Source organism: Solanum verrucosum, unplaced genomic scaffold, assembly GCF_900185275.1.
Source record: "Solanum verrucosum unplaced genomic scaffold, falcon-dt-bn FXZP01000183.1, whole genome shotgun sequence".
In the NCBI taxonomy this organism is placed as follows: domain Eukaryota; kingdom Viridiplantae; phylum Streptophyta; class Magnoliopsida; order Solanales; family Solanaceae; genus Solanum; species Solanum verrucosum.
In genome coordinates, this window is record NW_026020430.1 from 758694 (window position 1) to 786242 (window position 27549).

Below are 27549 nucleotides of genomic sequence, written 5' to 3' on the forward strand. Positions count from 1 at the left end.
AATTCGCGACCTACTTTTAGCTATAATTATGCAGCTCAGTTTTTTAATTTTGTATAATTCGCACGTTTGTATAATTCAGATTTTGTATAATATAATTTGTATAACTTTTGTATAATTCGTAATTTGTATAATATAATTTATATAACTGTTTACACTTCTGATGTTTGTAATTGTATAAATTCGTTATTTCGAGTTTATACAAAAATAACTGAATTATACAAATATACCCGTGAATTATACAAACCTGCTTATTTATACAAATCTGCGAATTATACAAACGAGATAGCTTAAATTGTAGCTACAACCCATAAATATGCAAATTATAGCTATGGAGCATAATTAAGTTTACTATAGTGGCAATTTGCGAAAGTTGGAAACTGGACAATTAATATGAAACGGAAGAATTTATTTAGGAAAAGTAAGCAAATACCCCATAAAAGCAAAATAATTACAAATACATACCCCTTTACATTCATACCCACTAAATAATTACACTATATACCCCCTTATTAATTTCTCTTTACTTATTTTAAATCAGTATCATATATTATATTGGTATCATTAATGCTAATAATTTCGCTGAATTGATACTAAATCGGTATATATATATTGTATTGGTATCATTAAGGCTGATAATTTCGCTGAATTGATACTAAATCAATATATATATACTGTATTGGTATCATTAAGGTTTCTTGTTAAGAAATTACTCATTAGTCAAAGATACTATAAGAGTATATATATATATATATATATACTCTTATAGTATCATTGACTAATGAGTAATTTCTTAACAAGAAACCTTAATGATACAAATACAATATATAAATATATAGTTAAGCGAAATTATCAACATTAATGATACCAATACAGTATATTATACCGATTTAGTATCAGTTAAGCGAAAATTATCACCCTAAATGAATGAGGGTATAGACTGTAATTATTTATAAGAAAATGAGTATTTCATGAATCACTTTTGATTTGTGTATGAACTTTTACTTACTTTGGATTTTATGGCCCATTTATGTAATTTTCCCAATTTTTTTTGGTTTCCCATCCTGAGCCCTTGGAGCTCCGACTAAATTCGGATTGTGCTCTGCAGGGCCCATTCGGGGGTGGTGCTCCCAACCAGTGGCGGAGCTAGAATTTTTAATAAGGAGATTCAAAATCTGAAAAGCTAAACACACGAATTAACCAAAGGGGGTTCAACATCTACTATATATACATAAAAAATAATTTAAATCATGTATAAATAGTAATATTTGCCGGCGAAGAGGGTTCGGATGAACCGGCTCCGCCCCTGCTCCCAACATGATTTTCTCCATACCCAGGGCTCGAACCTGAGACCTCTAGTTAAGGGTAAAACACCCCACTAATGCACCACAACCCATGTTGATATGAAATGAAAGAATTTGTAAAACCTAATCTAAACTCTTTTTAATGGAAAATAAATAAATGATGTTTAGGAGGAAGAAGTAAGCCGCCAGCCAACAGGAACACTGAAGTCACGTGCCTCACACGTGTCTCCTTATAGAAAACGACACCTCTGTTCTACTGACTTTCACTATGAGTTTATGGGGCAACAGCGACAACAATAAGATCTTCGATACAATTAACGTTTTCCTCAGTTTCATTTCATTAATACTACTTCACTCTGTTTCTTGATGTTCATCTCTGCGCCTTCATCATCAATCTCCATCGGTAATTACATAAATCATCTTTCTTTTTGATCCAAAACACAGAGGACCCAAAAAGTTCTTTTTTTTTTCTTTTTCAAGAACCCTTTTTTATGTGCCTGTTAAAAGGGTTATTGATTTTATTCATGTTTTTTCACTTCAATTTTTTGTGGGGTTGACTTTTTATTTGAATAATTAGCACCCATTAGCAATAAATTTGGTTTTTTTTGGGTGGTGTTATTTTCTCTCTAGTATACTGCAGTTGTATGTCATAGTTTCTTGTGTTGTCAAGGTGGTTGTATTTTTGAATGTCTGTGGACAAGGAGGATGTTAGACTCGTCCCAAAATAAGTGTCACTTTAGCTCATTTCACACTTATTAAGAAAAAAATATTGAATAGAAGGTATGGTTTACTAAGAATTGAGCACTATTAACAAGAAGTAGTTCTTTCATACAAGGGTATAGTTTGAAAAACATACTAAGTTTTGTTTGCTAAGGTGACAATTATTTTGGGACGGAACGGAGGGAGTAAATTCTATTGTAATGGTGGTTGTTTGTCTTAACTATATTGCCTTAGAGGTTCTCTGTAGTTCTGCACCTGCTTGATGCTTTCTAATGAAATACCTTACTTCAGAGAAAAAAAAAACTATATTTATTATAGTGTAAAAATATGGGTTTTAGTTATATAGTTTTCTCCTGTGGTTTTTCATTAATAACTTCAGGGAAATTCACCATTTGTCAGTTTGAACCCTGTGACGCATCCTCCAAAAATGCACTACTCTTGGAGGATCAAACACACTCGTTGGCATATTTGAAGAATCCGAGCAACATATGTTTGAACAACCTACTGATTAGCTGTTTAAGGAGTATTTTTTTTCCGTTGAGCTTTAACTGCACTCTGATTGTTCCCGTGGCGGATTTTCTTGTTATAAGTCTGTGCATAGAGTTTGTGTCGTTATAATGTCAATTCCACCAAATAATAAGTTTTGCTTCCTAAATCTAGAGGGCTAAGAAGAATTTGTGAGAATCACAAACTCTGCCTTTCTTCCTTCTATATTTCTCTGCAAATGAATAATTATGTATATCATTTGTTGTTTTTCATTGCTTGAAACCCAGATAAGAGAAGGACACTCTTTGTTAATAGTTTTTTAAAGTGTCTTGGGTAACTGAATACCAAATACCTCGTAAGCTCGCTACTGCATCAGATGTAGCTACTTAATGTACCATAGTTTCGTTCTCTTTATTTGGTGTTTAATGATGTGTATAGAGAGAGTCTTGACATTTTTGATTGGAAAGGGTAGGTTTAGGAGGTGGTACCGTTGTATCTCTTCTGGACCTTTCGAAATAAAAAACATAAGAGTTTCGAAAAATTCTAACTTTTAGACATACTTGATTAAATTGCTATCTGATAACCCAAAATAAAATTTTGATGAAAGCAAGCTTACCTGTTCACATGATCTTAATTAGGAGATGTTTCTTCATTAGATGTTATCATTTCTTTTACTTTTTTTGGGTTTTATGCGGTCCTTAGTTGGCCTTTTTCTCTAAAGATATTGGCGACTGTTCTAGGTCCTTCACAATGTTTCATATGTCATGCTGATGGAGGTAGTTGCTCAGCATCATTTGGAGCTACAAGCAGTTGGATCAAACCATCACACGAGGTTCAGAGATTCTCTGACCATTCAGGTATAAGGTATATAACTTGAGAATCTATTTCCCATTAGGATAAAGGGTGCTTGACTTGACTAATATTTCTGGTCCTCTGGGTTTCTGCTGCTTCTTGATCTACATTAGTTATTTGGTGTTTGTCGTGTCAATTTTTTATTTTTTTTGGGAACTCCCAAGTCCCAAGCCATCTCGTTGGAACAAATATGGCTCTGCTCTTGGAGACCGGTAAGAAATAAGAACAAGATCAGAAATCATCTTAATCTTCTTGGTCTAGTTAGGAATGATCTTGATTTATTCTGTTCCAATCCTCAATGTATTTTTGTTTGGTAAATTATGAGTTAATCTAGATTTTACAGACTCCTAGTTCAGCAAGTCTACCCCTATTCCATATTTAGAACTTACGTGGCTATAAAATATTTAACATTTTACTTGTCAAATGGATGTATAGAAGACTGTACAGATGGAAGTGATTTAAATGACTAGTCAGAGAGAGTAGCTCCCCGACCTCCGTGGAGTTGGTCTTTTCCAATCCAAGTCAGCAACCTAGCACCATTTTCTACCTTCAGGCTATCACCAACCATTACCTCCCATGTTGCCAGAACGCCTAGATGCTTGAGACTTTGCCAGAAAAACCCATCACCCAAAGAGGCAGGTGTAATAACTTTCCCACTACTAGAGATGATTGTTTAGTCAAGTACTCTTTGAAAGATATTAGTTTTCTGCATATGGAAACTCTAGTTGTGTGCATTTTGCATTGATATTTGCTTCCCCAAATGCTTTTGTGAACTTTGTATTGCTGTCGTGTTCTCTTTATTATTTTACCATAGTTCTAAAAAAAAAAAAAAAACCTCTGACCTTTTCACCCTTTTTACTGAAGGAAAAAAGGTGAAATTTGGATTTTTTTTTTTTTGGGAGGGGGGGCACTTGCAGAGGTTGTCTTTGAGGGCCTCATTGGACTTCTCATGCAATTATTTTACCATTGCATTCTGGTTCTACTGTAGTTTGGCTTTTTTCAGATGAAGCTATGTGTTCTTATATATGTGCTCCTCCTGTATAGTTTCAGGACTGAGAACCCTTTCTTCAGAGCTGCACAATCACATTGGCTTGCTGTAGGACACGAGAGTAGCCTTTCAAGAATTTCAGTTGCAGCAGATTACCCAGACTCTGTTCCTGATTCCCCTAACTATGTCGGCAGCAGTGGCTATCACCCTCTTGAAGAAATGCGGGACCAGAGAAGAGTTCGTGATACTGAACTCACAGCTGCTGAAATAGCAAGGACAACTGTTGAGGTTTGCGCTAATATATGCTATATAAATTAGATATTGTTCATTCTACATGCAAGTGAGAAAAGTTTGCACGGTATAAGTACAATTATATTTCTTTTGGATGGCTCAGATGGGGTGTTTTTATTTCTAATTGCAGGCTAATAGCAATGCATTGTTGATATTCCCTGGCACGGTTCATTGTGAACCTCACGAACAAGTGTCATGGGCAGAATTTCAGTACGTTATTGATGAATATGGAGGTTTGTCTGTTTCTGTTGTAGTGTGTCTCACAATTTTGTAATTTGATCATTTCCCTTATTATGCTCATAGTTGATGGTTTGCCTTCATGTGTTCAGACATATTCTTTGAAATTTATGATGACAAGAATATCTTGCGGAATCGAGATGCAAGTAATTCCGTGGTACATATTTCTACTTTTATGGATATTTTGTCTTTCGTGGTTAATATCAGATCATGATTGAGCTTTCTGTATTCTCGTTAGACATTGTGATTAGTATTTTCATATACCTATAAAAAAAGATTGCGATTAGTATCTTCATAAGCATGTCCTCTGACTTCACCTAGTTCTTATTTATGCAGTGCAGTTATAATCTCTTGGCGTCTTATTTGGCTGTGTGTCATATCTCTATTAGTTATTGTCTTAAGGATCATACATGAACTGATGAGATCGCTAACAACCAACACCTATACTTTGGGTTGTTTAAATTAATTGTCACTTCATCATTTCTAAGGCTACTCATAACAATTAGTGATCAATTCTCCATCAACTGTAAATTTCCATCACCTAAATTTTCCTGTTGATGAATGCTAAGCTATATTCTTGATTCTAATCCAGCTTGTTAATCCATGGTTAAAAGAACTCAAACTCATAAGTTCTGAGGTTAAAAGTTACCAATTTCAAAAAAAAAAAAAAAAAAAAAGTTACCTCTGAAGTAGTCCAACTCAAAAACCTCGAATATCCCTTCGGGTCACCTTCTAGAATGATGTGAATGGAGAAATCAGGAATTCCAATGATGGAAGTCTCTTCCAAATTCTCAAATCTCACTTCCTTAGAACCAAAACTTGAGTTTCTATGCAATTTTGGAGATGGAGTGAGTCCTAGAACCCTACTATAGATGTTTCCAAGCAGTAAGAATGAAATAAGAAATAACCCATGGGTGCTTTTTTTCCCTTTAGAAAAATTTCAGCAACTGACTGAAGCATCACTGCATTTGATCTCAGGTCATACAATCACATCTCTTGTGTATCTCTCATTCCTCTCTTATATCTTCCATTGCAGTTGCACCTCACGTGAATCACAATTTCCATTCCAGTTGCACCAGATATATTTGAGTATTCTCACTTTCTACTCGGACCTAGTCCGATCAACTTGAAACGAATCTGAATCGCGTTCAACAGGTTCCAAACATCATTTAAAATCCAACAACATACACAGTGTAATCCCACCAGTGGGGCATGCACAAATACTGTTATAACACATATTTTGTTTTATGCACACAAGAACATGTAACACATACAACATGCACCAAAAGGGTTGGGGTATCATGACTTTTAACACCTTTAATCATTATAGTGTTGAACCTGAAAATTGTTGCATTTGGAAGTCCGTGTAAGAAATGACTAAACTATCTCGATGATCTCACTTTATCCTCTTTGTACTTTTTCTTTCCATAGGGATGTGATTGGATCAAATAGCTTTACGCTAGTTGTCAACCTACCGCAACTCCTCTATTTTATCCAGACTAGGGATCGACATAAGAATACGAAGCTCACACAGTCGGACTTAATGGCTTCAATATGTTTTTCTTCTCTTTAATTTTATTTCCTCCTATCAATATATTAATGGAAGTTCTTCCTTGGGCTTTATATGAGCTGGCTAGTGTCTCGTTTTTGGCATTGAGATGTTGAATTAGACTTGTCTTGAGGTTGATAAACAACTGTTGAAGAATGTGTTATGTGGAATTTGAGTCGTAAGAGTGTAGATCTGTAGTGAAATATATGTCTGTAGGTCAGTGCTGAAATCTCTACTATCCCTATTTTACTGGATTATTTCAGAATGCATTGATTGGAATGGACTTCTCCCAATACGAGAAGAGGAGGGTAGAATCACCTGATGACATCAATTTAGCAGGTGATTCTATTGATGATTCTAATTTCTTTGACGATTACTTCGAGGTGAGTAAACAACCACTGCAATTTCACTATAGAATTCAGCCGATTAGTCTTAGCTTATTCTTATGCTTACATGTGTCCTTGTATTTGTTTTTTGCAGGGCGAAAGTTCTGAGATGTACGACTATCAAGTTGATTGGGGAATGCCAGATAGTTCTAGCACGCTGCACCCAGTTTATTTTGCTAAGTGCTTGACTAAGGTGGTTTTCAATTCTTTTTGCAACTCTCCTCCTAGCTATTTTTTGTTAATGAGCTATTTCTCGTTCCTAGCTCTATTCTGTAATTGTCACTTATATGCCTATGTTTTCATTTCCCAAATCATATTCTTTGCACAATTACGAAAAAGAAATAATTAAAGGCAATATACATAAGAGAAAGCCAGATGACATCACTACAACATCTTATTTCATTTAATGAGTACATCTCAATCCAAACTAGTTTGGGTCGGTTTATTCAAGTACAATAAACACTTCTTTTATTCTCTAAAGCAGAATATGTTAAGTCTCAGCGTTTGATCCCCCAACCTTTTTCTGTATTAATGAGTTTGGGTTTTATGTATTTTTCTGGGAAAATATTGAAGAAATAAACTCAAATTCTAAAACAGGAGGCAGTAGCTGTTTCTAAAATAATATATAAGAAAACATTCACACATAAAACCGGAGGAACTTTTCGTATGAGCAACCAAATCACATCTTTACTGACTTGACAATGTTTTTAAAAATAATTCACTAAGTAATTATCCAATTGATGAGATCACTATTGTTGCTTATTTTAGTTGACCGTATAATGGAAGCTTGAAACACAGTAGAAAGATATTGCATTTTCCTTTTTTTTTTTTCCCTTCTTTTTTTAAGGTGAAAGTTGGAATATGAAGTACCTACGAGGAGGAGACAGACAATGCTTGTTTTAAGGATGTGTCTCAAAGTGAAGCTCTCAATAACACTCTGTGATGGATATAAATATTAAGATAACCTTCGCAAGAGGAAGAAGTAATTTACCTTGTTGCAAAGAGATTGGTGGTTTCTTGGGGCCTCACTCTAACCTGAACAAGGTCGGTTCTGTAGGCTCATAACATTGTAACCTTGATTTCTAAGGAGACAAGAGCCAAGTCTGATAGAGGAAATATGGCCATTAGACCAGAGCATGATTAACAACACCATAACCTTTGAGTCATGGAGCTGTAGAGGTTCACTCTCAGCCCCAATCTTGGTGTGCTGGGATGGTCTAATTTTTTAATTTATTTTTTGATAAACCTGGTGTTCAGGCCAGCGTGCGTGTACCTCAACTAATTCCACGGGATACCTGCTACCTTGCACCAACAACAAGTACCGGGTAACTCTGTCAACCAAGCTTAGAACAGATGGGAAGAAATCACCTAGTGTTTTTGTTCTCGGTTAGGATTTGAACTTGCGACCTCATGGTGCCAGAGTTACTTGGTAGTTGTTGCTTGTGGGAGGTGGTAGGTATTCCATGGAATAAGTCGAGGTGCGCGAAAGCTTGGCCTGGACACCACAATTATATATAAAAAAAAGACATTGAGGTGCAAAAGAGCCAATCAAGTAAAATGCAAAAGAAAGTACAATAAAACTCTTCTAGCATACTGCACTAAAGTTTTTGGTACGCCTTCCTGTATGTCATATTATTACCTCTCTCTTTGGATAAGATTGATCGATCTACATCCAAAATTCTGGCTTCCCTTCCGGGAGCACATCTACAGAATAAAGAGAGCACGCACCACACTCTTACTATACCAGTGCCTTTAGCTTTCACTGAGAAGAAGAGATTACTTCCAGGTAGCTTTTTTCCCTAACCCTAACCAATGAATGATAGGCCGGCTTAGGGTAATTGAAAACAAATTCACTTTTAGTAATCGGAGGCAGGTCAGGGGCGGTGATCTCTCCCATTGTTGAGTTTGTCCACAATAATTATGGGATGGGGATTTGGTCTCTGTGCTCTTAGGCAATTCTTACATCAGAAACTAGCTTTTGGGACCCATCTCAATTCTTGGTTTACCCGATATTGGGCTTTCATATTATGTCCAAGCTCTAGTTAATAGGCCTAGGCATGCAGTGGGGGAGGGTTAAGTTTTTCGCTCATTGGTTGTGGGATGGGGATTTGGTCTGCTTGTATGGTTTTGGTAATCCTCACCTCATGAGCTAACTTTTCGTGTTGAGTTATGTTCAGGCTAGTTTTTGATAATCCATCATACATGAGATGCTGTGTGAAGTATGGCTTTTCAGAAATAACATTTCCCCAACTTTTGGAGTATACATATAAACTTAAGCTTCTTTAATGGATTGTGCATTATATGGAATATGCTCAAACAATACGCTACATTTTCATTGTATTCTGTTCTGAAATTATTTTTTCTGAATAGACATTGTCCAATTTGGTTCCTCTCAAGCCACAACCTATTTTGTGTATTTCGTAGGCTGTTCACATGAAACATGCTAAGATGATGGATCATCCATCAAATGGCATTTCAATTTGGGGACGCCTCAAGCCTGCCTTTCTGGAAGAAGAATATTACGTGCGAAGGCTCTTCAGTGGCGATGAAGTTAGTGATGGCTCCACCTTGGATTGGAAAGGTAAAGTTAAACAATCAATAATTCACTTCACACCCTGAGGGTTGCAGGGAATTTTCAATAGTCAAGGCAAGAAAATGTTATCTACGTTGTTTTGGTATCATAGTTTGTTGTCTTGGGTATTTAAGTGGAGAAGGGTAGAAGGGCTGATGCTCAAACCGTGAGTGGTGCATGGGGATTTCTCGTTTATAAAAAAAAAATGTTTTCCTGATAAGTGGAAAAAGTTTCTTCTGTTGATACCTTCATCTCAGGGATGATTGCTCATAAGCATTATGTATGTCTATACCTTTAAATCAATATTTGGGATTAAGGTATAGACGCTATAATGGAGTCACTTAAAATGAACTTATAGAATAAGCTAACTTAGATGAAGCTGAAAGGGGATGTTCTGGTAACAAATTGTGAAATTTAGTAACTTCTTGAGGGCTGTTTAGACTACAGATTTTGTTATTTTTTCAGGTTTAGTTTCAGGTTTTAGGAGATCATAAAAAAAGGGATTGGAGTAGAAAAAGAGCAGGAATGATTTGAAGGAAAAGAAAGGAGATTGAGAAGGAAGGATCATTAGATATTTCTCAAATATTTCTTTGTGCAAGCTGTCCCCGTCTCCTGAAACTCGGAAGTATGCAATGTGCTTCTTTAGGAGATATTGGCGGAAAATAACAGAAGCTATACGTGAGTCTTGAACTTGAGGCCAAGCAAAGACATGAAACTAGAAGCATCATATCTTTACTTTCTTTGATCCCCTTCCTCCTATCAAGTCTTTTAAGTTAAAATTCCTTTTACTTAAACCCACCTTTGGGAGAGTTCCTCTACAATATTTATTCCTTTAACAAAAGTGTGCCTTATCCTTTTCAACTCATTTATTTCGCCTGCAAAAACTGTATCGGTCTGCGCTGTTAGCTGTATGACTGTTGATCATAGTTTAGAATGAGCTCTTACTCTAGATCTCAGATCATTGTATGACAGTGAAAGAGCTCTGGCCTCCAAGAATCTTGTTCCTTTTTGAGTTAAAGATTTTTATTGTATTATTTGATTATTTATCTGTTGATTCACTCTTTTTTTTTTAACAGATGGAGAAATTTTGAGTTTTAGTTCAAGATATGACAAGAGCTGCACTTTGTCTTCTATCTACAGATTGGAAATCATCAGAGTCGACCTATTTTCAGTATATGGTGCGCAGGTATGTACTTAACTCATTTCGTGCTTGTAACGGGATTCCAGCCAACGAAAATCAGATTAGTGGGGTGGGATGAAATATGTTGATTCAAGTATTCTCTTTTGTGTTCTTACCTTTTTAAAGATTATGGCACATATATTTGGTGTGGGTTATGCGCAATCCATTTTAAGTAGTCATACAGAAAAGGAGGAGGTATTCGGCTCGTCTTTGGAAAGATGAAGTGTGTAATAAGTCACCTTAGTATGTCAGGTGTGAAGGGGGAAATCTTGACGAGTGAGGGATTAAAGTATGTATTAAGTCTTCTCTTTTTTTGTTACATCTGCATCTTGCTTATTGAGTAGTATTGCATGTATGGATTATCTAGTTTTAGTATTTCCTATCTGAAAAGAACTGAAATACGGTAGAAGCATACGACGAATCCAGAAATGAAAATATTGTTCTTTGAAGTATTCTAGGACTGCGATAGGCAATAATGTAATGCTCAACGTTCATCCTTCTTTTTTGGTGCAGTTAGCAGTAAATTTGTATGACTTCCATGATGCTGAGCCTGACAGTCTTGTACACTCTGCTCCAGCAATTTTAGAGTGGTTTAGGCAGCAAGGAATAAGGTGCAAATATGCACTTAAAGCTCTCTGCAGAAAGAAAGGACTTCATGTTGAGGTACTCGTCAATTGATGCTGATGCTTAAACTTTGATATGCATAGAAGTTCCAAATAATTAGGTTGATCTAGTGATGTTTCTATTGTTCAAATGATGGTTCTTTTGTAACACTAGTTTGGACCATCAAATTTACTCTTGTTCACGAAACTCCATTTAGAAGTTGAAATCTAGTATTTCTGATGTAAATGTTGGCAGTTATTTCCAGAGAAAATGATCAAAATGGTCCTTGATGTATTGGGGTTACTTTATTTTGGTCCTTAATATATTCTAGGTGATTGAAATAGTCCTTCATGTATGACAAAATGTGTTCAATTTAGTCTTTTACCCTAAATTTAACAATTTATTCCCAAAAACTGTTAAATATAACTGTGGGGCCCACATGTCTTACAAAATCCACCATTTTTACCATCTTTATTAGCTCAAAGAAAGAGTTTCAACCTTTTTACAATAATTATTTTGTAATTGTGTGGTTAGATGTTAGAGAAAATGATGTTTTAGAATTCATGAAACTAATATAACATCCACCATTTTTGCAGAGAGCAAATTTGATTGGAGTTGACAGTCTTGGCATGGATGTCAGAGTTCTCTCTGGAACAGAAGTATGGACACATCGTTTCCCCTTCAAAGTTAGGGTAAGCAATAGAAAATACTCTACTTTAAACGCTCACTGATGTGTAGTGGTAAAAAATAATATGAAGTGAGTGATCCGATGTTGTTTGTAATTGTTGCTTCGGTGTTCTGGAAGTGGACAAAGTAGAACTTGCACATCTAAAACAGGATGATCGACTACTTGCTAATGTGAAGTATGTTACTTGGAATACACGGCCCATGGCACATGATATAGAACGCCTTTTTAGTGAAAACATCTCAAAATATAGACAATATGAGACATGGGATTGACTAACTTGAGAAGGCGTGTATCCTCCCTCGTCTATGCATCAAGATGAATGAATGGTGGTGACCTTTTTACTACTTTGGAGACGTTATCGGCCAAAAATGTTCTTTTCTGTTACATTTCTCTCTATACGACTAAGTTTATGCGAAGCTTAAAGTAACTGACTCGGGGATATTGCAAAAATGTGATTTTGATTCTTTTTACTATGGCTTCTGTGCAGGCACATTCAGAGATTGCTGCTGAGAAACAGATCCGTCAGCTTCTTTTTCCCAGGTCCCGTCGTAAGAAGTTTACTGAAAGAGCTGGAGATTTGGACTCACTTTAAGTTTAGAAACAGATCTTATGAATAAACATATTATCTAAATAATTGTATGCTGTTAGTTCTCAGTTTTGATTTCTTTAATGTAATTCTGTTAATGGTTTAGTGATGGATTTAAATTCTAATGATCAGTTAACTAACTCCCTTTGATGAGATATAAAAAGATAAAAGGAGGGTTAATAATATGATTCTTGCATATGGGGATTTCTAGTTTATCAAAAATAATTGTCTTATAAGTGGGACATTACTTAAAATATACATTCATATCTGGTTAAAAACGGTGAGACAGCATGTCATGTTGCAATGTTTTATACAAGTGCATCTCTAAACTAATATGCAAGAGAAATCAAGTATCTTTCTGAATGATGAAGTAAAGCAGGAGATTTTGGACAGAACAAGTTTCTCTTTAGGAACACTCCCTATACGATACTTAAGCCTACCTTTGTCCTCAAAGAAATAGAGCAAAATGGAGTATCATCAATTAGTTGAAAAGATAACCTCCAGAATCACAACTTATTCTAGACAACTATCTTATTTATGCTGGTCGACTTCAAATCATAAATGCTGTCTTATTTTTGGCTGGGGGACTGCGTTTATACTACCTCAAAGTGTATTGAAGGAAGTAGACAACCAATGTAAGGATTATCTGTGGGGGAAAACTGATGAGAAGAGGAAAATAATGCTAGTAGCATATGGGAGAAAATTTGTACTCCCAAGAAATTAATTAAATATATAATTAATTAGATTGAAGGACTAATTTAGCACACTCAATCTAATTTAGGGTTAAATATGTTTGGTCAAATTATAATAAGGATGAAATTACAATATAACAATAACTAAGGGACTAAAAACTACTATTTTCCCGCCACTTTTTAACTCCTGTTAAATTCAGTGACCAAACAAACCCTAGCATCCCTAATTCTCTTCCTAAGTCTCCGTCAGAGTCGCCGGACAATAGACCGGAGAGAGCAGGGGACGGTGGGAGTAGTTGCTACAACTTTGCAATTCAGAAAAAGAACAAATACAATTTTGGAGTCTAGCACTTCTGCAAACTTGTGCTTGTTAATTGAACAGAGCCTTAATAATTCAGATTCTCTGAAATGGATGTAGACGAGATTGAAGAAGAGGAGTTTGGGTTCTCGAGAAACTATTTCCTTGCTAAAGAATTGGGCTCTTCTTCAAGGAAAAAATCTGCTCGGAAGCTTTCAGAAATCGATCTCGTTGACGAAGAGGTTTGTGTTTTGATTCCTATTATTGTTCAACTGTATATACAGCTTGAGTTGATTGCACCAACTGTTAGAATTCTACATTCATGTGCTGTTGTCTTTGGTATTGGTGACCTGAGCGTATGTATTGGCTATTGTGCTATGGTTTTTTTTTTATAGACTGCCTTTTGATTATTTGTTCTGTGATCGACTGTATAACCAAAATTTTTGACATCCAGCTATCTAATGTTGGCCAATTATTATGTTACAAAGACTCTTCTTTTATAGTATATAGCATAGTCGCTTCATGAAAAAACTAGGAGAAAAAGAGTACCCCTTAAGAGAATACCTTTGCTAGACCCAAATAGATTGGATGATTCATTTAAGTAATTGTTATTACTTGATGTAATATTTGAGAACATGCCCCGTTTATCCTATACACTGTGTTTCAATCAAATTTAGTGTGTAGAAGTACAATAGTTGTGACATTTTCTTCTTCTTTGTCAGCATGACACATAACATTTCAGATAAGCGTAAGGGCTGATTTGTGGTTTTTGTTAATAGCCATTTTATGTTTATGAGTGAGCTAAGAGGTTAGACAAAATTTGTGATTTTTGTAATTAAGGAGAAAAGAAGGGCTGATTCCTCATTGGATACCTTCCAATAAGTGCATGAAGGTACATTTACAAAAGAGATGGACTACCTCAAAATGCGAACTGTGATCATTCAAATGATAAACTATTGTCTATACTTGACCACTGAGCTAAGGCAATAAAGATAGTATCAATGAAAAAAGCCATTGTACAATACCCTCAAAGATGAGGGTTTATGCACAATCTCCAAATTATACTTCTTGTCCATGTTGTGCTCAAACATGAGAAAGAAGTCCATAACAATTATTGTTGCATGCAGGAATTAAGAGAGGTGGCAGCTAGTATTGAGCCCAAACATGAGAAAGAAGTTAATGAGTTGATCAGTAGCTACAAAAGTTTATATTCAAAATGGCTTTTCGTGCTAAGGTCAGAGTCCTGATGTATAGGTTTACTCTATGCTATGCTTTTTGGATAAACTTTTTAATTTGCCTTTTTCCCATTATCTATCAAATTTAAACCAGGAAGGTTTTCCTTTCTAATTTTCTTTTAATTTAATCTGATAGGAGCGGCTTTGCACTTTTGATGTATGGCTTTGGATCAAAGAAAGCTTTGATTGAAGATTTTGCCTCAAAATCTTTAACTGAGTACTCTGTTGTTGTTGTCAATGGGTATCTCCAATCTATAAATCTTAAACAGGTATTCGTCTATTGTTTTCTTCCTTGTTCAAAAGTGGTGCTTTCTTGGTACCTATGTTTTAAAAATATTGTGTAGAAAGTCTCAAACTCCTCTGTGCAAATTTTGTGAAAAATGATGTTATAGGCATGTATATCAGGTCTAGACAGCTTACTACAAGAGCACTCATCATGCAGGAGCATTTGCTTATTGAGCTGTGTTTGGTTTGGTTGCAAGCTTCCTACTTTAGTGCGTTACAGGCTCACTGGCATGGATTTTTAAGTTAGCACTGACAATATTTTGAAGATTATTGTTATATGTTATAACAGTGCTAATGGCTTTAATGAGAGGGCTGTGACTGAAGATTTCATATTGGCTTGCCCAATAAGATGGTTATGCCCAGACTTCACAATCCTAAAACAATTGAAATAGAATACAAGTGGTTGAAATAATTCTGAACGCTCCTTTTCTCTTGGTCTGATGGAGGCTATCAATGCTTGAAGCATCAATAACTGTATACACAATTCATGTGATTCTTGGTGCATGGTCACTGGGACTTAATATGGCAATAGTAATTCCTTTTTCTTAAGTTCCTATACTTGTTCATAATATCAACAATTACTGCAGCTCTGACCACTCCCTCATTATGATATCATATGCCAAAGATCTCCATGAGAAGCACATTACCCATGTTGCTGGCGCACAATCTTTCTGAGTAATACTAAGAGATCTGCTATTGTTGATTTATAATTTCAGGTGGTGATAACACTGGCTGAGCTCCTCTCGGATCAAGTAAAATTGCGACAGAAGACTACCTCAGGAAGTCTGTGTAAAAGCCAACAACCATTTAACACCAGATCCATGTCTGACCTCCTTACTTTTCTAGACAGCCCAGACCTAGAAGTTGAGGAGTGTTTTGTTTGCATTCTTGTTCACAACATTGATGGTCCTGGATTACGTGATTCTGACAGCCAACAATGTCTTGCAAGCATTGCTGCTTGTTCTCATGTTCGTATGGTTGCTTCCATTGACCATGTCAACGCTCCTCTTTGTAAGAGCTCTCTGAACACGTGTGTGAGCATTTATATAATTGGATAAGGGAGTGTTTGTGGAAGTCTTTTTTCCATGTCTTGCATGTACTAGTGCAGTTTGCTAATTTTACGTGTTTTAAGAGTTTCTAGCTGTAGTGTCTTTTGCTAATTGCTGCTTGAATGTAAATATATATCACTTTAACTATACCATCTGATGCTGAAGTGTCAAATTCTAGTCATTTCCCTTAATTATGTAACTTAGGCTGGTGTTTGAACTCTGTTTATTATTTGCATGTCACATTCAAAAAGGTCTTATATTTGCTCTATTGGCTGTCGTATATGCCAGTGTGGGACAAGAAGATGGTTCATACACAATTTGACTGGTACTGGTGCCATGTTCCTACTTTTGCTCCATACAAGGTTGAATCAATGTTTTTTCCTTTCATCCTCGCCCATGGGGGCAGTGCACAAAGTGTGAAGACAGCTTCAATTGTCTTACAGAGTTTGACTCCGAATGCTCAAAATGTTTTTAAAGTTCTTGCTGAGCATCAATTGGCCCATCCTGATGAAGAAGGTAAGTGCTTTCATACTTTGGTTTCCCATTTCTATCTCCATTTCCATGTATGTTGATGCAATTAGGTCTATGCTTTTAGTCAATACCTTAAAGTTGGACATGGTTCTTGTCAGGTATGCCAATCAACAATCTGTACAGTACGTGCCGAGAACGGTTCTTGGTGAGCAGTCAAGTTACTTTGAATTCACATTTGACAGAATTTAAGGACCATGAGTTGATCAAAACAAAAAGAAATTCTGATGGTCAAGATTGCCTTTGTATTCCTCTTACAAATGAAGCCCTTCAGAAACTTATAGCAGAGATCGTTTAATTGAAGCTTTTAATACAAGACGAGAAATTACTCAGCAGCAAGTTTGAAGCAGAGGCATGTTTAATGTATGGCAAACTTCCTATGTAAAAAGTGCACATCTTTTCACTTCTTGTACGTAAAAGTTGGCGCTTTTACTCAACGTGTTAGGATATCTGTTGAATATGGAAAACCTATCAAGCATCTCACAGAGAGAGCAATATGCTTGGAATGTGTTCAGTTTCCTCATGTAATGTGGCTATTTCTGTTGACCATCTTCTTTTCTGGAGATTCAGCTATGTAAAAAGATCAATCTGCTTGGAATGTATTTTAAGAAGATTACACAATTTAACTAATTAGTGGTTATTATATTTCAGCTGTAACCCCCAGGCAATGGTGCCATAATACTATTATGCAGAATCAATTTTTAAAGTGACTTCATACACAGAAGGAGGTATTAAGCAATAGAAAATGTTTTTGACTTCAAAAGCTCACTGAAGTGTAGTGATAAAATAATACTATTAAATGAATGAGAAGTTTTATTTAAGTAAAATGACAGAGTAACTGTTTGGCAGCTACATCGCATTAACGCAAATTCACTAGCCTGAGAATCAACCCTAGCAATGGAATAAGACCTTTCCTACAGGGGATAGAGGAAGAAATAAAAAAGAAGAAAAAGTTTCAAAACTACAAAATAAAGTTATCTTCCTTGAAATTGAATTCCGGGTTCTGTTTCGGCGTCAAAACTTTGCCTGTTTTCTTCAGTTCTTGAGCTCTCAATGGCATCTTTTCGTGCAGGATTATCTAGGCCAGTTTCCTCGTCAAATCGCTTGCTTCTTACAATGCCTTCATCAGCTACGTTCTTATCCACCTTATCCCGCCTGAAACGGAGTCAAATATGTAAAAAAAATAATCTGCTTGCTCTATAAAAGCATTTGACTAGTCTTACCAAATGAGAGTTTAATTATCGAGATTGACCAACAATTTACAATACTAGTGAATAGTGATTTGCTTTCTCACATAGTAGCACAGGAAAAACATTTCAAGTACTGCACCAGCACCTCGACTGTTAAGAGTATCATCAGTGAACAAGAACAAACTCCTTAATATTCTACATTGTGATAACTAGACTGAATTGATAATCAACAGAAACCATCCTAATCCAAGTTAGGATTAAGTGCAGAACAGGCATGTTGGAGGAGAGTTATCACGGATAAGTACGAAGTTCAGGTTTTGGGTGGATGAATTTTTTTTTTCTCATGGGTAGCTATATGGAGGAGTCATAGAAGGAGTTCTACCAAAATGTTAAACATTTAGAGATAGTGATGGCACCATAATCAGCTTGTGGAAGCAAAAGAGTAATCCCACATAGTGAAGCATTCCAGGCCACTTTCATCATATGAAACCAGCAGAGAGCAATGATGGCCCGGCTTTGCGAAGAACAGAAAGGAATAATTTTTTGGAACTTGAGCTATTGGAGAAATTTCAAAAATTGGCAGACTGGAGAAATTAACAGTTTACTTGAAGTCTTATATTAGCAGGTCTCATTTATGGAAAGGATAAATGGAGATATGAGGGGCAGAGAGATGGTACATCTACTGTGAAATCTTTTGTAATAAGATAATTAAGAAGAGAAAGCAGAGTTTCCATATTGCCCGATTTAGGTACCTAGGGTGCCAATGAAAGTAACTTTCTTCAGCTTTTTAGTATCAGCGACGTATGGAGGATTTCCCATCATATAAATAAAAACTTAACCAACAGTTAGATTATCCTCTTAGTTCTATGAAAACATGGACAAAAAAAATCTAAGCGCTAATATACAAAAGAAAGATAAACCCCATTCAGGAACCAAATTGTTACTTACCCAGAATAAACAAGAAGACCCACAGCAACAGCAGCAAAAGCTACAAAATATATCCAGTCAACCTGAAGAACATGATACTGATTTCAGAACAACACTAATGAATCACAGCAAAAGTACTAGGTCCACGTCTAAATAGATTTTAATGCTCAAAATGAAAAGAAGCCGATTGTTCTGCAAACCTTCTGATGGTATACAAAGATACGAATTACAACAGCCCACATATCAGAGGTAAGCAAGGCTAGATTTAGCATTGTGGCACCACTCCTCTGCATCCAAAAGGTGGCATTTCAGAATGAAAAAAAAAAACTAGCTCCAAAACTAATGAGCATCAACAGAGAATAATTATAAGAACCTAGAATGTGATGATATCTACAACACATCATTTTCTTTAACAGGTCAACATAGTGTAGATTGCACCACACTATATTTAGATTGGAGCATAGTTGACTGTCAACTGGTTTATTTTATATATATATATATATATATAATATATAACATACACATGTATATGAACCAATAGAAAGATTGACGGAGAGATTGAGAGAGGGGGATATACCTTCAGCAAAACGGGAACAAATGAGTAGAAAAGAAACATCGCCAATGAAAATCCAACAAAGGGAAGTGCCTGAAATTCCATATGGTAATAAATGTTTAAACAACTTGATGTGAGGATAAACTAAAAGACTGCCAGCAAAAGGACAATGAAACAAAGTACATAAACACAAAATGATAAGGAATGGCGAGCCAGTTCCCCTCTTAAATAACCTCACAACTCACATTATTAGACTTACTTTTGGAATGGCAAGTTAGGCTTCTTGAGATAAAAGACCCCAAGATATCTCATATTTCTATATTGCTTCAGTTAACAGAATCCAGTGACTTAGCCTGAATACCCCTATTCTGAGCCCTTACACCATAGCCCACCACCTTTATCCCAATTCCCTAAAATAACAGCCCTCTATTTCTTTCCTTTCCAGTTTTCAGAATTAGAGTTAAGATGGGAAAACTTACTTTTTTGTAGCATGTATAATTTGCTAGGAGAAGTGGTTGAATATAATAGAGGAGTTATAATGTTTTTGAAAGAGGAGGGAGAGGATCTGAAACCTTGGATACTGTTTTATAATTTATAATGGTGTATGAAGTACAATGTTGCTTTCTCAATCACATCAGATTTCATTCCTTTTTCAGCAGTGTTTTCCTTTTCATTATTGGGAGGGCAGATGACTGTATAGGACATCAGGAAAATATGGACCTCATTCTTCTCAGAAATAAAAAATATGCAGGTTTGTATTGTTAAGTTCACCTTTTATAATTACAGCTTCATGTTTGGGTTCCATTGATACTTGTGGGAAAAAAGAAGTGTTCAATTAAGTCATAAATCCAACATCAGTGAACTTGCTCAGAAATTAAAGATAATAATGCTACACAAGTTTGCTCTTCTAAAGGCAGCATTAATTTCTTTCTTCATTTTCTGTATCCATGTTCATTTGTGAGGAAATAGATCAAAGCATAAGAGACTTACTGCTCCAGCTGACCAGTGAATGGACCTCAACTCATTGCGCTCAAGTATGCCTCTGTAGCATGGTTAAAGAAATCGCGTGCAGAATCATCAGCAGTTAAAGAATATGCATTTATCAAGAAAGAAGGTTAACCCCTATAAGCTCTTATAATGACTGAACCAAGTATCATCCAAATGAGTGAATTGTGTTTTGAACATTAAAGAGAAGTGTTTTCAAGCAAATTAGGATACATTTGGCAACCACTAACAATGGCACCAAACAGGCCCAGAAATGCCATGAGTTCAACCATATCAGCACTTTTGACAAAAAACTCCTGCATAGAAAATGAAATTAAAGCATTAACAATGTGAAACAGGCTAGCCAACTTGAGAAACAAGACCAAGAAAGAAATAGTTCATAGTAAAAAGGGTACTGTACTGTACAAGGAATCAATGCTACCTGAGAGAAATATAATATATACGAGAACAAAACCCTGTCTATTGTTGCCTTCACAGTTTGTATCCCTTATCATAACGTGAATTGCTAACAACAACAACATATGTTGTGTAATCCCAGAAGTGGGGCTACGCACCCCTACCCTGAGAAGGAAAAGTTAGATAATGCTCGACCACCTATAGTCTTCTACCCTAATCATCGACCTCCATATCCTCAAGGGTCATGTTCTCGATAAACTTACAGATGTGTCATGTCTAATCACCTCTCCCCAATACTTCTTCATCCTACCTTTACATCTCCTCCTACCTACCATATCCAACCTCTCACACCTCCTCACTGAGGCATCCGCACTGGGAAGAAAGAACTTTTCTAACTATACATAGATATCATTTTTGGTTCAAAAAAAGCTAGTGAATATTCACAGATATCATCTGCTTACCTCACTGACATTACTCACAGCATACAGTGTGGCTCCAGCAATTACAATTATATCCCCTTTGATAGGATTGCTACCACCTACAGCAGTGAGAAATTAAGTATTATTTTTCAGCTAATAGACATGCTGAATTTAAGTTAAATAGAGCCGGCAGATTTTTCATGTGATTACCCCCTTTCCAAAAAGTAGCAGATGATATACGATCATACATATAAAGCGACTTAAGCAATGGAAAAGCGCATGCAGTGAAGCCACATGAATAATTAACATCAAAGGGAACAAGTAGGATGACTACTGGTTGTAACAGTATTACTTGATCGATCTGCGGCATGTACATCTGAAAATATCACCAGGACAAGACCAGCAATACAGATGGCAACACCAACTAATTTTCTGGGTCTGTACTTTGTCTTCAAGAAAAACCACGTAAAAAGCAGAACACACGGAATTGCCCAGCAATCCAGCAACATCACGCTTGTTAGGGATGTGTACTGGTAAGCCTTCACAACTGCAAAGCAAAGGCAACAGAAAATGAACTGAGAGTTTACTTAATAACAAAATGTGGAATTCCTATTTCGTGCAAACATGCATTGCCAATCCTCAAAATCTCAATCCAGATGAGGAGATTACAGTCTGTAGAAGTACAGAGGAAACTACGTATTTTGAGAGACGATGCAATGTGAAAGAAAAATCTTCATAAAACACTCATGGTTTTGTGGTCAATCCTAGCAAGAAACAATCGAAGATAAAACACTAGAACGTTGAGGAAGAACTATGGTACTAGTTTTCTGTGCTCTGTTGTCCAACATCATGATGTTCCCATAATGCATAATAATCACATAGTTCAACTGACATGCACGGAATTGCCTTTAATAATCACATAGTTCAGCTGACATGGACGGAATTGACTTTTTAAATAGAAGTAACATTGCATGTATATTGTTTACTATAAAGCAAGTCATCAAGGTTTGATCAGTGAATATTCATCAAGTAGAACATGTTCATTTCTCGAAGATACAAGATGGGGTAGGTGAAAGAGATGGAGAAAGATGAGGGGAACAGTTCAGTTGACTTCCATTCACAAGAGAAGGTGAGTAAGGCAATTACCTAGAAAATTGGCCTCCACATCAACTATTCCAAGGAGGACGTAAAAATACCATTTTGCCTGGTCAAACAGAAAAGAGAAAAAGAAGGTAAACAAAGCATCCAATCTGAATGCAACAGCTTGCTTAATTAAATAAGCATCAGCAAATAAAGTTGTTTAAAACAAAGAAGAAGAACACAATTCTTAGGAAATCTTTTGAAATATAGATGTCCAATATCGGATAAGGGCATTAAAAGGAGCTTTTACATGTCTTGGGAACTGGGATACTCTATCCATCGTGTCAAGGTTTCATGTCGAATACTCACCACATATGGTATGCGAGCCAACCTTTGATCTTAAGAGTATTTGATAAGGTATATAAAAGTTTTGAGTTACTCCACCCGTCACCGTAAGGGTTTAAGTTAGATATTCAGATTCTACAGAAAATAGCAACACATCAGAACTTGTTCAAGCAATGTGCTTCGAAACAAGTTCAGGCTAGTTTTGGTTCTCAAATTAAAGATTCGTCAAAGCCCTTAAACTTACACCCAAAAGCTTTTACTCTATATGTGCTAAACATAATTCTCTTTAAATAACTACTTAGGTGAGAAGTGAAAATAGGTGTACTAAGTGGGAGAATATGCAGGGCCAATACAAAAGAAAATGTTGTATGGAGAAGAATCAAATTAGGCCTAGTAACTCTTGCAGGAATTGCTTAGATCTTGGACATATTTTGATATACTATATTTTTTCCTGAGCCTAGGATATTCAACATGCCTCAGAACACTGATAACTAACTTCCACCACAAAATGTTTGCCTTCATATACTTGTCAAAAAGTATTGTCATTCTTCAGATATTTGTCAAATAATTAAATTGCAGAAAGCACATTAGACAATCATATGCCGAACAATGATGAAAAATCTAACTTCCAGAAGCAAACCTTGATCCCTTCTTGCCTGTAAATCATAAGAACTCCATAAAATAATGCCAAGAGCACGTAATTAAGAAAAGACTGGGACGTCGGTGCATTGATTCCTATAACAAGGAAACAAATTACTAATCAAATAAAGAGATATGGATAAAGGACACTAAATATTAAATTACATTGTCTTTTGAAGGAAGGAATGGAGAGGCCAAGGACAGAATATTGGGTGGCAATATCTTCTATATCACCCCCAAATTGTTGCTATCTTTGTATGAAATTTTCTGAACGTCAGTTTTTAGAGCATCATTGCTACCCTCCCCTTGCATTTTACCATTCATTAATTCTAGCTAAAAGAGACAACAATATTCACAGAGTAAGTTAGCCATCTCAAGAACTCAATTTGCTAGATAGTACCGGTTCCACTCCAAAGGGATGATGTACTTTGACCATAGACTAGATACTAAGCAAATTCTGTGGAAAAAGAGTGTCTGGATAACAAAACTTTGAAGGGAAGTATTGTTTTCCAATTATCTACCTCCCAAATTGAATCTCCATTTTTCATGTATGAGCCCAAAATCAATATTTTACTACATACTCCATCTTCAATGACATATCAATCTTACCCTTTTAATCAATTCAAATTGTGGTTCCCGAACCAGCTTTCGCGCACCTCGACTAATTTCACGGATACCTGACACCCCACCAACAACAAGTACCAGGTAACTTTGCCACCAAAACTAGGACAGATGGAAGAACCACCTAGTGTTTTTGTCTCGTTGGAATTTGAACCTAACACCTCATGGCTCCAACCACTTCATTATTGATCACTAGGCAACACACTTGAGTGCTTGCGATATATATATATATATATCCATAATTTTAAAAAAAAATATAACTGTTGAATGCTATGATGAATCAATAGCTCACATTTAGTACCAAAACACTAGTCTTTATTTAGGACAATAATAAACTAATACATACAACAGTATGCACAGCAAAAATTTAGCTCGTACAACACAGAGTCCACCCACTGGAGCTTCAGATAATATTACAATTGAATTTACATCAAAATCAAACAGTAAAATTAAGCAAAATAAAGAGAGAATTTCACCTTTTCTAGCGAGTTCGGACGATAAAAACCCAGTAGCAGTAATCAAAAGGGAGAGAAATTGCCCTAACAGAAGATTAATCAATGTCTGTTTCGTCCAAATTCCCTTCATGTTTTAGCAATTACTCAGTACACTTTATAGCTTCAAATACCCCAATTAATCACCTCGAAGAATTTCCACAGAAAACTGCAGACTCTCTTTGTTCTTCAAATAAAAATTAGTATTTTTTTCCAAGGATTATATAAGTAAGTTTTTATGATGATAAAATTGATTATTATTCGAATTAGCTTTAAGCCGAATCTTTATAACAATAATTAACGGCCGTAAAGAGTTCCAAAATTCCTTGCCACTGTCGCCCATTATTGTGAGAAATTGACCAACTTATAATATTATTATTATTATTATTCACCAACAAATAATTAATTTTTCTCTAAAAAAGAATTTCTTATTAGTAGCAAATCTTCCAATTAATATAAATTAATAGTCAATATTGTAATCATCATATGGTGGGTCCAATGAAAAAGTCTATTGGCCGACTATAACATATGCGTGGACTTTTAATCAATAAATTATTGGGTGGAAGAAATTGGTACTAGTAAATATTAGTGTTTAAATTATTACTATATGGAACGTAAAAGAGAATTTTATTTGTTGAATTAATTAAGAGTTTTGTTAGTCATACGACGTTATCGAGCTATTTTATTTTGTATTCAATAACTAATTAATTCATGATTTTGTATCTTCTTGTAATTTATTACTCATCTTCTAATTTGTTTCAATTGTTTTAGAATCTGTTTGGGGACAAATATTTGAGAAAAAATTGAAAATTAGTGTTTGATCATATAATTTGTTATTACTCAGCAAACATCTTGAGTTTTCAAATTCTAATTCTAGAAAAAAAAACTACAATTCAACTCAAATTTTAGTATTTGAAAATTTTTAAAATTCTTAAAGTTACTCTAAATTTTATATTTTATAAAAATTCCCATCATTTATAGTTTTAGACTAAATTCATTTCTAGTTTGTTGTACAAAATTTGTATCGTTATATACATATTTTATTCAATTTTATCTGAGCTTGTTCTCTTAAATCACTTCCAATTACAAATAGTAATAGTAGTTTTCATATACAAATCAATGGTATTTTCTTTTTGTTTTCTTCCTTTTTTTTTCAAATTTATGTTAATTATGTTCGTTGGCATGACTTTTCACAGAACATTTTCATTATAAAATGATATTACAAACTTATGGGTATTTTTTAATAGTTTTTAGAACTTATGGGTTTAATCATATTTTTTAGAAAAGACAAATATTTCTCTTAAGTTTTATGGTCAAACGTATGGTGAAACTTTACCTAAAAATGACTTGCCAAAAACATTTGAAAATTTATGACCAAACACTAGCTTAAGTTGAAGATTTACGAAATCAACTTTTTTGTTTTATTTTAGAGGTAGAGAAAAATTTTGTTATGTATACACTCTATCTTTCTCAAAATGATATTGTTGTTGCTTCTAATTTATCGGATGATTAATTTTCACGCCTATAAGTAGCAGTATTTCTGTATGTTTTTTTTTTTTCTTTTAAAAGAGTTTTGCTTCTCCTAGTTTCTCAAAATTAATTTTTCTCCAAAATTAAATTCAACTTGATAATAACATTGATGATCAATCTTTATTCTTTTATTGTGATCCGTTTATTTTATACTTTTAATAACAATGACGTCCATTTTATATTGGTATATATAATGCTATGAGATAAAATCATGCAATTCGTTGACTTTAGTTTGTCCTTTATTACTATTATTATAATTTAGAAAACAACTAATTAAGCGTGTTATGAGTAATGAATAATGATTTGCATTATACTTAAATATAAGGCATTCGAAATTTTTGAAAAGAAAAACAGTTGAAAGGATAAATGTCCCTTTCTAATCCTTGCAAGTTGTGGAAATCTATATAGTAATATCAATTGGTAAAAAATGTGATTCGTGAGAGGTCTAATAACAAAATTCGTACTTGATATCAAAATCAAGTATCGAAAGAAAATATAATAGTGAAGTAATTAAGGAGAAGAGATTAGTAGAAACAATAAATAATACGGAGAAGTAAATAAAATAATAATTAATAATTAATTCAAGAATAAGACTTTGAGAAAATGTATTTGTACTTCATCATTAAACTCTACATTGCTAATATTTCAAATTAAATCAATAAAAGACAATTTTGGAAACTATGAATAAATAAGTGTTGCAATGTCAACTAGCAATAGGTTTTTTTTTTTTTGCGTGTGTAATGTCAACTAGAAAGAGTGTTGTGTTGCACTAAGCCAAGCTCTATTCACATTATAATTATAAATTATATGTCTCTAAAAGTCGCATGATTTAATCCATTATAGAGAAAATATTGTTGAGAGCGTCACCTTCAAATAGATTATGTACTACGTGATTTGAATATAGTCGGGCCTCTAATGTGAATTTAGGACACCAGATGGAATATGATAGATTAGATCAGTGTTTTAAAAGGCGGGGCATGAAGCGAGATGTTTTATGTAGTACGGGACAAGATATAAGCCTCGAGACATGGGGCGTAAGTCTTATGGATCTGCGGGACGTAGTCTCACGTATATTCAATTTTATAATTTTATTACTAAGAAAATAAGCAAAAGTAAAACTTTCAATTATTTTACAAATAAATTTTAATAAATAACCTATAATATATAGAAAAAAATATTATAATTTTTATTTGAGAAAAGGTATTAATAATCAATAACAAAGAAAAAAAGTATTACAATTACTATTTGAGATATATCATTACACTAATAATAAAAAAATATAATTTAAAGCAAAAAAAAAGGTTCAAAAAATAATAATAGAATAACGCCCAGAACATACGTTTTTTACACTTGGAGCTTATGCCCCAAATTTTAGGACTTACGTCTTATGGATCTATGTCTTTCATTTGCGCCCCAGAGTATTTTTTGTACGCCTCACCTGAATAAGGGTCATTTGGTTCATTGTATATGCATATTTAACCCCAATAAGATATTTTGCATAAATAATAGTGGGGTTGGTTTTGGTTGATGATATGATGTGAGAGATTATGATATTTTATGAGATTATTTTATTTCACTTTATATATCAAATAACTTATTCCATTATATATTCTAGAATTGTGGATAAAATAATCATGAGACTACATAATATTTATCCCTAAATATAGAATAAAATAATTCTATAAAATATTCTGAAATTATTATATTTATCCCACCAACCAAACGACCATAAAATCTAGAGATAATTCTTTCACTTCATAACAATCTCTTCATTATTTATCATCCACATAAATATGTTTTTTTTCCTTATTATTATTATTATTATTA

The 27549-nt window shown here is 34.7% G+C and overlaps 3 protein-coding genes across 3 annotated transcripts in view; 2 read left to right on the plus strand and 1 right to left on the minus strand.

Moving 5' to 3' along the window:
• Positions 1 to 16828, plus strand: part of LOC125807395 (origin of replication complex subunit 2) — a 44308-nt gene extending 27480 nt beyond the window's left edge. The window contains exons 2-7 of the mRNA XM_049487102.1: positions 13516 to 13671; positions 14557 to 14663; positions 14801 to 14933; positions 15666 to 15960; positions 16287 to 16514; positions 16628 to 16828. Coding sequence (XP_049343059.1) covers positions 13540 to 13671; positions 14557 to 14663; positions 14801 to 14933; positions 15666 to 15960; positions 16287 to 16514; positions 16628 to 16824 — 1092 coding nt within the window. The 5' untranslated portion in view covers positions 13516 to 13539 and the 3' untranslated portion in view covers positions 16825 to 16828. The remainder of the gene's footprint in view (positions 1 to 13515; positions 13672 to 14556; positions 14664 to 14800; positions 14934 to 15665; positions 15961 to 16286; positions 16515 to 16627) is intronic.
• Positions 1600 to 12573, plus strand: LOC125807391 (uncharacterized protein At3g49140). Its single transcript, XM_049487099.1, has 12 exons — positions 1600 to 1704; positions 3248 to 3371; positions 4404 to 4635; positions 4769 to 4871; positions 4968 to 5032; positions 6688 to 6807; positions 6905 to 7003; positions 9235 to 9391; positions 10459 to 10568; positions 11076 to 11225; positions 11762 to 11857; positions 12341 to 12573. The coding sequence occupies exons 1-12, from the start codon at positions 1668 to 1670 to the stop codon at positions 12443 to 12445; spliced, it is 1398 nt and encodes a 465-aa protein (XP_049343056.1). The 5' UTR covers positions 1600 to 1667; the 3' UTR covers positions 12446 to 12573.
• A 493-nt stretch (positions 16829 to 17321) lies between the features above and the next one.
• LOC125807396 (uncharacterized) lies at positions 17322 to 24448 on the minus strand. Its single transcript, XM_049487103.1, has 11 exons — positions 24178 to 24448; positions 23082 to 23176; positions 22163 to 22220; positions 21369 to 21563; positions 21059 to 21135; positions 20415 to 20497; positions 20187 to 20238; positions 19221 to 19289; positions 18844 to 18930; positions 18665 to 18726; positions 17322 to 17681 (listed from the first exon to the last, which is right to left on the minus strand). Exons 1-11 carry the CDS (start codon positions 24284 to 24286, stop codon positions 17501 to 17503), a joined length of 1068 nt encoding a protein of 355 aa, XP_049343060.1. The 5' UTR covers positions 24287 to 24448; the 3' UTR covers positions 17322 to 17500.
• Positions 24449 to 27549: the final 3101 nt, after the last annotated feature.